Source organism: Arachis hypogaea, chromosome 16 (assembly GCF_003086295.3).
Source record: "Arachis hypogaea cultivar Tifrunner chromosome 16, arahy.Tifrunner.gnm2.J5K5, whole genome shotgun sequence".
Classification (NCBI taxonomy): domain Eukaryota; kingdom Viridiplantae; phylum Streptophyta; class Magnoliopsida; order Fabales; family Fabaceae; genus Arachis; species Arachis hypogaea.
Window position 1 is genome coordinate 122536306 of NC_092051.1, and position 12868 is coordinate 122549173.

At 35.5% G+C, this 12868-nt stretch overlaps 1 protein-coding gene across 1 annotated transcript; it reads left to right on the plus strand.

The window, feature by feature from the left end:
- Positions 1-9245: 9245 nt before the first annotated feature.
- On the plus strand, positions 9246-12142 carry LOC112754815 (uncharacterized). Its single transcript, XM_025802594.3, has 3 exons — positions 9246-9512; positions 10286-10528; positions 11812-12142. The coding sequence occupies exons 1-3, from the start codon at positions 9495-9497 to the stop codon at positions 11857-11859; spliced, it is 309 nt and encodes a 102-aa protein (XP_025658379.1). The 5' UTR covers positions 9246-9494; the 3' UTR covers positions 11860-12142.
- Positions 12143-12868: the final 726 nt, after the last annotated feature.

Genomic DNA, 12868 nt, shown 5'->3' on the forward strand with positions numbered 1-12868 from the left:
AACGAATTAAACAGATTGATTCGTATAACATTTTTTTTAATTGGACAAAAAATTAATTTGAGGAAGAGTTTTCAAAATGTATATAGAACAAAAAAAGTCACCTTTAAGTTAATTGTATGTTACTTCTTTTAATTGGGTTAGTCGAGTCGTCGAATTAAGTCAGAAAAAAATAAAAATTTATAATTTAATACAATATAATATATAATAATATATTATTAAATTATAATATAAAATCATTATTGATGAACAATAGTAAATTATATAAATTATGGTTTAATGAGTACTTGTATAATATATATTTTGTAGAGATCACCAATATAATATATATATTTGTTTGCATGAGGTATAATGAAAACAAACATGACTTACTGGAGAAGTGGACTAAGGTCATGGGTAAGTATATTGATTCGAACTTCATTTGCTCTTTTGGTATAATTACTTATATTTTACTACCTGACCAAGGGGAAAGAGACGTTGAGATTTAGGGTTGGTGTGCTCGTTCAGATTAAAATGGAGTTGGAACGAATAAAAATTAATTTTTATGTTTTTTAAATTATAAATTTGAGACAAAAGAATAAAAATTTTTTAAGTTATTTAATTTTTTTTAATGTGTAGGATAATGAAATTTGAATTAATTTAAGTATAATATTAAAATTATTACGTTATTATTATTATAGATAACAATCAAGATAAAAAATTTATAAATATTTGTAAATTTGTTTATTTTTTAATTTTATTTAATTTGGAGTAGATATAAAAAATTAAATTTAAAGAATTTTTTCGCATAATTTTAATTGCTAAAAATTTTTTTTTTAGTTTTATATTTAATATCTTAAATCATCTTTATTTTTATTATTCTTTTAAATTTTTTAATTTTTATTTTCGTTATTTTTTTCTTACCATTCTGCATACACATATCTATCGTTATTTTTTTTAGAGAAAATTTCACTCCCCTCCCCTACGAGATGCTAAAATGACACTCCCCTCCCTTCTATTTTATAAATGTATATTTTCCTCCCTTTTAACTTTTAAAAAAACCTCCTCTTTAATCCATTTTAAATTTTTTGTGTTAACTAATATTAACTTTATCTATTTTTTAAAAAAAATAAAATATTTTTTGAAAAAATACCCATTAACAAAAATTTTAATTTTTATTATTAAATTTTGCTTACCAAAATACCATTTTAATAAATTACTTTTTATTGATTAAATTATATTTTTATTAAAATATTTTAAAAAAAAATTAATAATTAAATTATTTTTTTCTAAGATACCTACCCTTCAATAATTTTTTAATTATTAAATTGTGATTTTACCAAAATTTTTGTTAACAATTATTTTTATATTTTACTATTAATTTTTTCATATCAATATATATTATTTTAACATTAAATAAAAAAATCTTACCACTGTTAATATATATAACAATTAATATATTGATATTAAAAAATAATCTTACTAAAATTTTTTATTTAATATTAAAATAATATATATAGATATCGAAAAATTAATAGTAAAATATAAAAAAATTATTAATGAAAATTTTGGTAAAATTATAATTTAATAATTAAAAAATTATTGAAGGGTATTTTAGAAAAAAATTATATAATTATTAAATTTTTTAAAAAATACAATTTAATCAATAAAATAATAATTTATTAAAGGATATTTTGGTCAGCAAAATTTAATGATAAAAAATAAAAATTTTACTAATGGGTATTTTTTAAAAAATAATTTATTTTTTCTTAAAAAATGGATAAAGTTAAGATTAGTTAACACAAAAAGTTTAAAATGGATTAAAGAGGAAGTCTTTTAAAAGTTAGAAAGGAGGAGAATGTACATTTATAAAATAAAGAGGAGGGGAGTGTCATTTTAACATCTCGTAGGGGAGGAGAGTGTAATTTTCTCTTTTTTTTATTAAGTATAAGAAAGATAGAAAAGAGTATACTAGATGTATTTAGTAGAATAAAAAAGAAGACAACAAGAATAGAAATTATTGTAAAATAAAAAAGATAACCGTAAGAAGAAAGAAGAAAAATTAACTGAAAATTATATTTTTTGACCAATTTTTAAGATGATAGTTATATTAATCAGAGACAATAATAATTATACATGTATAAAAAATAATAAGAAAAAAGTATAGTATATAATATGATGAGATGATATAATAAAAATAAAATTAAAAAACATTAAAGATATTCAAGATGAGATTGAAGAAATACATTTTTTTATCTATTAGAATTATGGACGGAGATAAATAACGATTTGGATATAAATTTTTAAATTTGCTTCTAATTAAACAGAATTGAAAAAATAAATAAATTTAATAATATTTATAAATAACTAATCTTTATATAATATTAGTAAGTATTTATATTGATTTTGTTACACATAATAACAACAAAATATTTTTTTAATCTTATTTTTAATTTAAATTTATTTATTTTATACATTTTACATGTTAAATAACTTAAGGTATTTTATTTTTTATAATTTATTTTTAATTATTAATATTAAATTTATAATTTTAAAAATAAAAATATAAAATTAATTTTTTAAACTCAATAGAAAAGTGGTTGAACAGGCACTTGAGCCGCTAGTTAAGGTAGTGATGGAATAAGGACTAACGTGTTTTCTCACAAATTAGTAGCAACATGAAATAAGTGAGGAAAGTCTATCAGTTGTTAAGCAGTTGCAAATTCCTTACTAAATAAGCTTTTGATTAGTGACTCAATTGCGACCAGTTACTTCTAACATTTTTTCGGTTAGCTTTGGATTTGTTATAACTCTGCGACGAATTTCCAACGAGATTAGCGAGTAATTTGCTACAAAATAGCTAGGATATAGCTTTTGCTTTGCGATAATATTGCCGTTGCCAAGTCGCTCGCTAAATTAAACTTGCAACAACTTAGCGACAAATATATTTTGCCCGCTAATCAGCGACTTGAAATCAACGAACGAAGTGTGTCAGTTGTTAAACGATCGCAAATTTCTCGCTACTTAGGTCCTAGGCACTCAATATCCGTATTTTCACTTTAGCGACTAATTAGCAAGGAACACTTCCCTAACTAAATGATTTATCCGTTGCGACAAGTGAGCGACGACTGTTTTCTGTTGCTACCCTAATTTTGAATTTTTACAATATTATACGACAAATTAGCAAGAAACTAGTTGCTCGCTAAAAATAAAAACTTTTGTGACAAATTAGCTAGGAATTTGTCCATTGCAGAATGCATTTCAAGTCTTTGTGACGGATTAGCTAGTAACATTGTTCCTCACTAATTAGCCTTTTCGCACAAAGTTTATTTAGCGACGAACTAGTGTGTAAACTGTTTCTCGCTAATTGTATATCAAACACTTACGACGGAATAGTGAAAATAATATCCCTCGCTACTTTACTTTTATTCGATTGAACCCCTAAGTGACTGATCTGCTAGAACATTGTCACTCACTAATTAATTTGTGACAAATTAGCGAAAAAATTTTCTCATCTCTTTTTTTTAGCTACAAAAGTCAATCTGTGAGAAACAAACTTACTCGTAAATCTCTCACTAATCAGTCGATTTTCTCAAGTTCGGATATTTTGTGACCGCTCATTAATTTTGTCGTTAGTGTGTCACTAATTTCTCGCAAGTTAGTGACGGATTAGTGACAAAATATTTCTCACAAAAATTCGTCATTAATTTGTCAAATTCTTGTAATGTATCTATAGATTAGACTTTATTCATTTGGATTTGGCTAAATAATGAATCAGGATATGAACATCATCCAACCAAAATATTATTGACCAAAATTTGACTAGACGAGCTATACATCAAGTAGCATTTCTTGGGACAAGAACAAAAGTAATTTTGAATTTAGGACATGTACATGATGTCTCTGGTACAGGTTGAGAGATGGATCGGGAACTCACGGGTCGGAGCGGATGCTGGATTATCTGACTGGAGCAATGGGGGGTGGTACCTGCAAAGACACTCTGATGCTCAAGTCAGAATGGATCTAAGAGGTATAAGGCGTGAGGAATGAATGAGTACCTGAGGGGGCCTGGGGCTCCCTTTTATATAGGTGATGGTAATTATCTTATCTTATCTTATTTGGTTAAGATAAGGGAGGTATTTGAATTTGATTGTTGGTTAGAAGCTCTAGTGGGTCGGTTCCGGACCTTCTAGAAAGGTGAAGCGGGTCGGACCCGGGTAAACGGGTTCGGGGACCATTCCGGGTGTGGGATTCGTGGGACGGATCCATAACAGTTGCTCCCGGAGCGAGAGTGAGGGTGCTCGGTCTCATCGCTGAAGGAACCTTTTCCTCACCGTTGTGGTTTGGTAAGGAGATCGTTGTTTGGTTTTCCCGGTCGAGGTCGGGGATTCGGGGAGTTTCTGGCCGTTTCATGGCCAGGCGAGGAGCGTGTTGTTTGGGCGTCTCATCACATGCCGGGTTTGATGACTGTTCCGAGGAAGGGCCCGGAGATTGGGTCTGGAACAGTTGTCCCTGGAGCATGAGAGTATGCTTGCTTGGTCTCAATGCTAAGTTGTTGGAGAGTCCGATTCTCTACGAGTTGGAAGACTGTCAGCTTATGCTTGTTTGTGTTCTTTTTTGGGCCATTATTGTGAACTTATTAGGCCTCTTGGTGGGCCAATTTCAAAACTTTGTTTATTTAGCTTATTTGTATTTCCGTCTTGTTGGCTTTGCGAGTGATCGATTCACAAGTCACTGTTTTTGTTATTTGGATATTCGTTTTGTTGGCCTCGCGGAGATCGATTCCCGGGTATTCATTTTGTTATTTGGATATTTATTTTGTTGGCCTCAGAGTGATCGATTCCTAGGTGGCCGTTTACTTAGTTGGATATCCGTTTTATTGTTTGGATATTCATTTTGTTATTTGGATATCCGTTTTGTTAGCTTCGGGATGATCGATACCCAGGTAGTCGTGTACTTATTTGGATATTTGTTTTGTTAGCCTCAGGGTGATCGATCCCCTGGTAGCCATTTACTTATTTATTTGGATATCTGTTTTGTTGGCCTCGGGGTAATTGATTCCCGGGTAGCCGTTTACTTAGTTGGATATCTGTTTTGTTATTTGGATATCCATTTTGTTGACCTCGAGGTGATCGATCCCTGGTCATCGTTTTTTGTTACTTGAATATCCGTTTTGTTGGCCTCGGGGTGATCGATTCCTTGTAGCCATTTATTTATTTGGATATCCGTTTTATTGGTTTCGGGGTGATCAATTTCCGGGTAGCCGTTTACTTGTTTGGATATTCGTTTTATTATTTGGATATCTATTTTGTTGGCCTCGGAGTGATCGATCTCCGGACCGCCATTTTTGGTTGTTTGGATACCCGTTTTGTTATTTGGATATCTGTTTTGTTGGCCTTGGGGTGATCAACTCCTGGGTAGCCGTTTACTTAGTTGGATATCCGTTTTGTTATTTGGGTATCCATTTTATTGGCCTTAGGGTGATCGATCCCCGGTCGCCGTTTTGTTTATTTGGATATCTGTTTTGTTGGCCTCGGGGTTATCGATTTCCCTGTAGCCGTTTACTTATTTGGATATCCGTTTTATTGGCTTTGGGGTGATCGATTCCCGGTAGCCGTTTACTTATTTGGATATCGGTTTTATTATTTGGATATCCGTTCTGTTGGCCTCAGGGTGATCGATCCCCGGACCGTCATTTTTTGCTGTTTGGATACCCGTTTTGTTATTTGGATATCCATTTTGTTAAACTCGGGGTGATCGATTCCCAGATAGCCGTTTACCTATTTGGATATCCGTTTTATTATTTGGATATCCATTTTGTTGGGCTCAGGGTGATCGATTCCCGGGGGTAGCCGTGTTTAGTTTGTGCCGTCGGACGGGAAAATGCTTATGAAAAAATTAATTTCATTTGTGGTTTGGGCCTCGTTAAAACCTCCCGATATGGGTAGGAAAGAGTGCCCAGTAAGAAAATATACGATTAAACAACTTAAGCAATAAATGAAAGTGAAAAAGGCAAAATATAAAAGGGTAAAAGAGATAGTCTTAAACGACCTCGATCTTGTTGCTTTGGAAGGATGTTTCTACGTATAGTAGTGCCGTAAGTTGGTGCAATTTCAGGATCTTGGGAGCTTGGTCCCATTTAGTCTTTCGAGCCTATAGGCTCTTTTTTTTATTACCGTCTTGATTTGGTAGGGACCCTCCCAGTTGGGGGTGAGCTTCCCTTCTCCGGGAGTGGGTGGACCGATGTGGTTTCCTCCCTCGGTTCTGCGCGGAATTTGGTCTTGGCGTGTATCGAGGTCGGCGAGGAAGATGCCTTCCGCATTTCAGAATCTCTTGCAGAGGGCCGAGCTGGTGTTCTCACACTCTACCGCGACTTTCCGATCACCGTGTATCGTTTCGATAGTGCCATTATCGTCCTGAAACTTCATGATTAGGAACTTGGTGAAGATGACAGTGGATAGGTCGTTGATGGTTTTTCTTCCGAGGATGATGTTATAGGCGGTAGAGTCCTTGAGGTCGACGAACTCGGATAAGACGGTCTTCCTCTGGCTACCGGCCCCTATTGTAAGGGGGAGTATGATGGAGCCATCGGGTTTAAGGAAGTTATCCTCGAGCCCGGTTACCCCGTTATAGTGGGTTTGTAGGTTCTCGTTTCGGAGCCCAAGTTTATCGAAGGCTCCTCTGAAGAGGATATTAGAGTCTGCTCCGGTGTCGACTAGTATCTTTTTTACGAGCCCTATCCCCACTTTGGCGGAGATGACGAACGGGGCATCTTCTGCCAAGGTGTCGTGCTGGCAATTCTCGGGGGAGAACGTAATCTTCTTTATGGCGGTGGGGGTTGGAGCTTGGTTTTTAACGGCTAGGACTTTTAGGTCCTTTTTTAATGCTGATTTTGATTTTTCTGAAGTGTCTTTCTCTGTAATGACGTTTACGTCTATGGTGGGATCCGTTTCTGGACTCTCCTGAGGTGCTTGTCGTTGTGTCCTTGGGTTATGTCCTTCACGTTCTGGTGATCTGTTTCTCTTTGTCCATTTAGGCTCCCTGATGATTTTGGCGAACTCGGGGAGTTTGCCGTCTCAGATGGCTTGTTCGAGGGCATCCTTTAAGTCGAAACAATCTTGGGTTTTATGTCCGTATCCTCGATGGTAGTCGCAGTACAGGCTCTTATTGCCGCCCGTTCGCTCCTTTAGTTGTCGAGCCTTCAGAAGGATGCCTCGCTCAGCTATTTGGTGGTAGATTTCTGTAATGGGGGCTGGCAGAGGGGTGTAGTTTGAGATTTTTCGACCCTGGGTGGTCGGTTAGTGTTTGCTGGCTTGGGGTGTTCTTTCTGAGTCTCCCTTGGTGGGGGGTTATGTCGTGGTGCCATATTGCCGTATTGCCGTGCTACCGTTTGTTGGCGGCTACGACTTGGCAGACTTCCTCGTCGTTTATGTATTCCCTTGTTACGCTTTGCATCTCATGCATGCTCCATACTGGCTTTGTGGTGAGGTATTTTCGGAAGTCCTCGTTCATGAGGCCGTTGGTCAAACAGAGACTCGCGACAGAATTCGTGAGTCCGTCGACTGTTAGGCACTCGTCATTGAATCTGTCTAGGTATTTCCTCGTGGATTCGTCCTGCCTTTGAGTGACGCCGAGCAAGCTGATGGGATGTTTGGCTTTGGTGATTCTAGTGGTGAATCGGGCCATAAATTTTCTCGACCACTTGATTGCAGGTTCAGCCAGGGTTACCGGGAAGGCCCTGCATCGGACTGCGTCGGTGGCTCCTTCCAAGTTCATCCTGGCCTTGAAGGCTGTTAGGTGTTCCTGGGGATCCTTGGTTCCGTCGTATTTCATGTTTATGGGCTTGTTGAAGCCCTTCGGGAGTTTGGCTCTCAGGATTCTTTCTGTGAAGGAGGTGGCTCCCATTATCAGGTGTTCGCTCTTCGTACGTTTGGCTTCCCGGTGATGTCATCAGTCGTCTTCTTTGTATCAGTGTTTCGGGTCTTGAGAGACGCTGCGGTCGTGTTTTCTGCTGTGTCGCTGTTCGGGCGACCTGTTGTATCTGGCTCCGTGGTGGGATCGGGTTTTGGAGGTCCCGTGGCTTCCGTGTTCCATGTGATGCCGTTCCTTGGATGCCACTCGGCCCTCAAGGTCTTGCATTCGGAGGCAGAGGTCTTGAATTATCTGGATTGCTTTTTCCCCAAAGCCGTCGGGGGATCGAGGTTCATGCTGTGAACGACCTTCCCCCTTTGATTGTTGCTAGGGCGGGGTTGGCTGGCGAACAGCACTCGTCACTCTTTGGTGAGTGGGAGGGATGGTCTCCCGACGTTCGGGGGTTGGGGTTCGTGGATATCCGCCATGCCGTCACGACATTGCAAGTTCTCCACAGATGGCGCCAATGTACAAGATGTTTCCGGTACGGGTTGAGAGATGGATTGGGAACTCGCGGGTTGGGGCGGATGCCGGATTATCTTACTGGAGCAATGGGGGTAGTACCTGCAAAGACACTCTGACGTTCAAGTCAGTATGGATCTAAGAGGTATAAGGCATGAGGAATGAATGAGTATCTGAGGGGGCCTGGGGCTCCCTTTTATATAGGCAATGGTAATTATCTTATCTTATCTTATTTGGTTAAGATAAGGGAGGTATTTGAATTTGATTGTTGGTTAGAAGCTCTAGTGGGTCGGTTTCGGGCCTTCTAAAAAAGAGAAGCAGATCGGACCCAGATAATCGGGTTCGGAGACCGTTCCAGGTGTGGGATCTGTGGGCCGGATCCGTAACAGAACATAAATTTAAAAAAAAAAATAACATATTAGTAGTTGACATCAGCAGTATAAGTTAAAAATGATGGGCATTTGAAAAATTAATAATCAATGAATATGATATGTAAAGTTTACTGTGTGATGGTTGAGACTATACTATTGTCATTAATTAGTTGGCAGTTGGCACTATCAGTGACCAATGTGGTTGAATATGTCTGTGCTATGCCTCAAGAAAGACAGCTAGAAAACCGAAAGCAAATGGCGGGTGCAAGTGCAACAACTAACACGCAAAGGGAAAAGTGAAAAACAGAGAAAATTAAATGAGTCAGTTGCAATATACATGCAACTAGTAATATAATACTTATTTCTATTTTTGATAAAGTGTATAATGTACAGTTGTTGTCTTATATGGAGTAATTATTCTCACGTTAAATCTAAGTATGGTAAAGTAATAGTTTTCTTTTTTTTATTATATTTAATAAAAAATAAAAAATAACAAAAGAAGATAAATTTAAAATTTCAAAAATAGATGGCCAGGAAAAGATATATTAGGGTAGTATCCTACTCCAACTAGGCAACTAACATAGCGCGTAGAATAGTGGCATTTTCGTAATAAAACTTAGAATAGTATTAGTATAGATAGATATAAATGGAAACGCCAAAACAAGATGGCTAAGAGCTACGACTATGATCGCAGCATAAGTTTAGAAAAATCTAAAGCCTCTCGCTCGTTAGTCTTAACTCTCTAACAAGATCTGAAAATATCTGAAATCTTTCATGGAGCAAAGTAAAGAGGTACCTTAATTCTCACACTCTCTTTTTTCTCTCCAAACTTGAGACGTTGTTGTGTTTGGTTGCTAAGAAAACGAGGTATGGAAAACTAATCAAAGTGAAAAATTCATGTTTCTGTGTCCATATGGTGAATTCAGTCTCTTGTATAGGAGTCAGTTTTTGTGTAATGAAGTTGACAGGGCTGTAGCTCAACTCAACAGAGTCTTGCTCTGAATTTTCAAACATAGTCTTATTCTGTGAAGATTAATCTTAGTTTTTTTTGTTGTCCCACCATATCCCCCAATTTCGGCAGTTCAATTTCTAAGATATCATGAATCTGAATTTCATTTAAAGTTTGTCTTAGCTAATGAGTTGTCGTATATACAATCTGAAATTCGAATTCTTATCACTTGTTTAAGGATAGGAGATACCTGAGGGTACCATTTGACCAACCAAAGTTGATTCCATTAATTGTAGTTATTAGCACGCGTTTAGGGACTATTAATTAGTTAGTATTTGGCCATGTACTCTGTCTCTGATCTCTCACCGTTGTTCTCGGTGCTCGTCATTCTAAAACTTCAGTCCGATCCGTTAATTAATTGATCAGTTTGTATTTTGGTATTATGATGTTTCAAAATTTGAGTCGTTCTTTTTCCTCTGTCGTTGTGGTTAGAAGAAGGATTTTTAATTTTTCTATAGAAGCTGTAAATGCTAATCCACACTATTTTTCACTTCTCTGTACCCTAAAACTTTTTCTTAACTGAGAAGCAGCTAACTTGTAAAAGTGGTGAATGTAGAAAAATGCTCCTTGGTTATCAGTGCCACAGTTTGGTGACTGGGATCAAAAGGGTGGAGTGCCTGACTACTCACTAGATTTCTCAAAAATCAGGGAAATGAGGAAACAAAACAAGACAAATCTTTCAAGGGCAAGTCTTGGAAACGAAGAAGAGCTCGTGGCTTCAGCCACTACCACTACAAACGCAAGCCACACTGAGCCTGTACACCAGCACCCCCATTATCACCAGACAAACTCTCCAACGGTAAGATTCTCGCCCTGTTTAATTTCTTTATTTCATTTTAATTCAGTATTCACTAATAACTAATCTTGTTTAATTCTCGGTCTGTTCTTCACTGAGAATGATAGTGTGGTCATCAATTCACAAACAATTTCAAGATAAGAGAATATGAAAATTGAATATACTAACACAAATCCGTGGCGGGCGCTCTATATGTTTTTGTAACTCTACCACATTAATATATCCAATTTTGGTTACTGTGGGGTCTTCATCCTCCATTTTTTTAATTAATGATAAACATCACTTAGTGTCAGGAACAATGTGTTTGGGGGGGGGGGGGGGGAGGAAATGCTTTTAGCAAGGAGACAAATACGAAACGTTGAATAAATATAAATAATAATAACAACTACAATAGCATTAAGGAAAAAATAACAACTAAGCCAAGTAAGGTCGGCGCCAACTGGTTAATAACAAACACTTGTTGTCTTGTCGTCCATTGCCTTCCTTGATTAATGCATGCTCTGGACTCTGGAGAATTGTAAATAAATAAAAAAAAGTACACGTTGGATTATTAATTATAGGGAATTATATTGTGGGACCAATAGATGATTAGCTGGTTTTATGGATGTGTTGGTTTGGTTTTCTTAAAGTAATATTGTATATTATGTACAATATTTTTTTGCATATATTTTTCTTATACATTTTCATTTTTTATTAAAAATTAAAAATAATTAATAAAAGTTATCTTTTACGCTTAAAAAACAAATCCAATCATAATTCATACCAAGGCAAGACACAGTTCTAGTTGCTGCACATGCAATGACTGTTTGGGGCAACTTGGTTCGTCATTGGTTGACTCATAAAATAGTGACAGGTTGTTTATGGCGTATGGGTCGTAGCGTCCTTGGAGATAATCTCCAACTCATATGTGGTCATAAACAAACTAGTATATAGAAAAATCTGTGGTCGGCATTGGACGCCTCGTCATATCTCATATCATATTACGTCTTCTAATGTTGGAACTTGGAAATAAAAAAATAAGGAAAAGTCTAGGGCCAATCACTATTGTGTTTTTTGGTTAGTATTTAACTATTAAAATAAAAGTGAGTAATTTCTTACTATTAGATATAATTTCACACTATTAAAAATATTATTAATGATCAATTGATGATTACAAAATACCAAAATTACTGGTCGTTAACATTCATCAAAAAATAAAATAAAATAAAAAAACAGCTCCTTTCATGTATTGTTTTGTTATTTCATATTTGTGGTGGCTGACTTATGCGTTTATGTTTGAATTACAGGCAAGGAGGAGCTTCCTCAGCTACTTCAACTGCTGTGTAAAAGCATGATATTTAATTAAGGGCACGTACAACCCTTTTACTTCTAAAGATCAGGAACTGGAACAATTATGCTTCTTGTCTTGGTGATTAGTACTTTAGTATTTGTTTATGTTTTGTCCTTGTAAAAAGAAAGTCCCTTCGTCCAAGCCCTACTCTGATGTTATTAATTTATTGGTATTTGAAAGTTGGGTAATCTAATTTAGAGGTTAAGATGAACATGTAAATGGCACCGATGAGTCATAAACCTGTACACGTATGATTTGATTTCAAAGTATGATTACTTGATTAGTCACTTTATTACCGTTAGGCTCTAGAACTTGAAGTACCATTCCTCTGTTCGTTTTTCGGATTGAAACTTAATACATGGAATGGAAGTTGAAAACTAGTTTGGGCTTGGCGGTTAAATTCTTTTAAACCCTTCCTTTCCAAAAATATAAATCATTTTTGACAGAACACGTACAAATTGATGAAAAAATAGTAAAATTTAAAAGATATTTAAAGTTTTAAACTAAATAATCCTTTGCAATCTGATTCTAAATGAATGATTATTACTGTGAGAGTCAAACTATAATTATAACTAATATAATTGAAAATAATATTAAAAATATTTTTTATTGGACAAAATCTTGAATAATATGGATCGAGAGAAATGAGAATAGTTAACAGGTGATTACTGATTAGTTTGTTTTCAGTCGTGCATGAATAACCTAAGTTATTTGTTACACAGACTCGCATTGATCGAGTTTCAGTGTGCCACTTTTACAGAGACATCTACTGAGACCAAGAACTCATACTATTGGCTTTCTCAATTCCTTCTTTGGGAGCTAGCCTACTCTTAACTACAGAGTCTTCCATAAATCTTTAACATTCTAAATCCTAAACCTCTAACCGCAGAGGATCATTAGCTTGAAATTTTTTATTAGAAAAATGATTTAAAATTCTTACTCATCTCTCTCTTTATTCTCCTAATATGTAAATAAAAAAAAATTTTACCTTTTTAGTATTTTAAAAATTAACA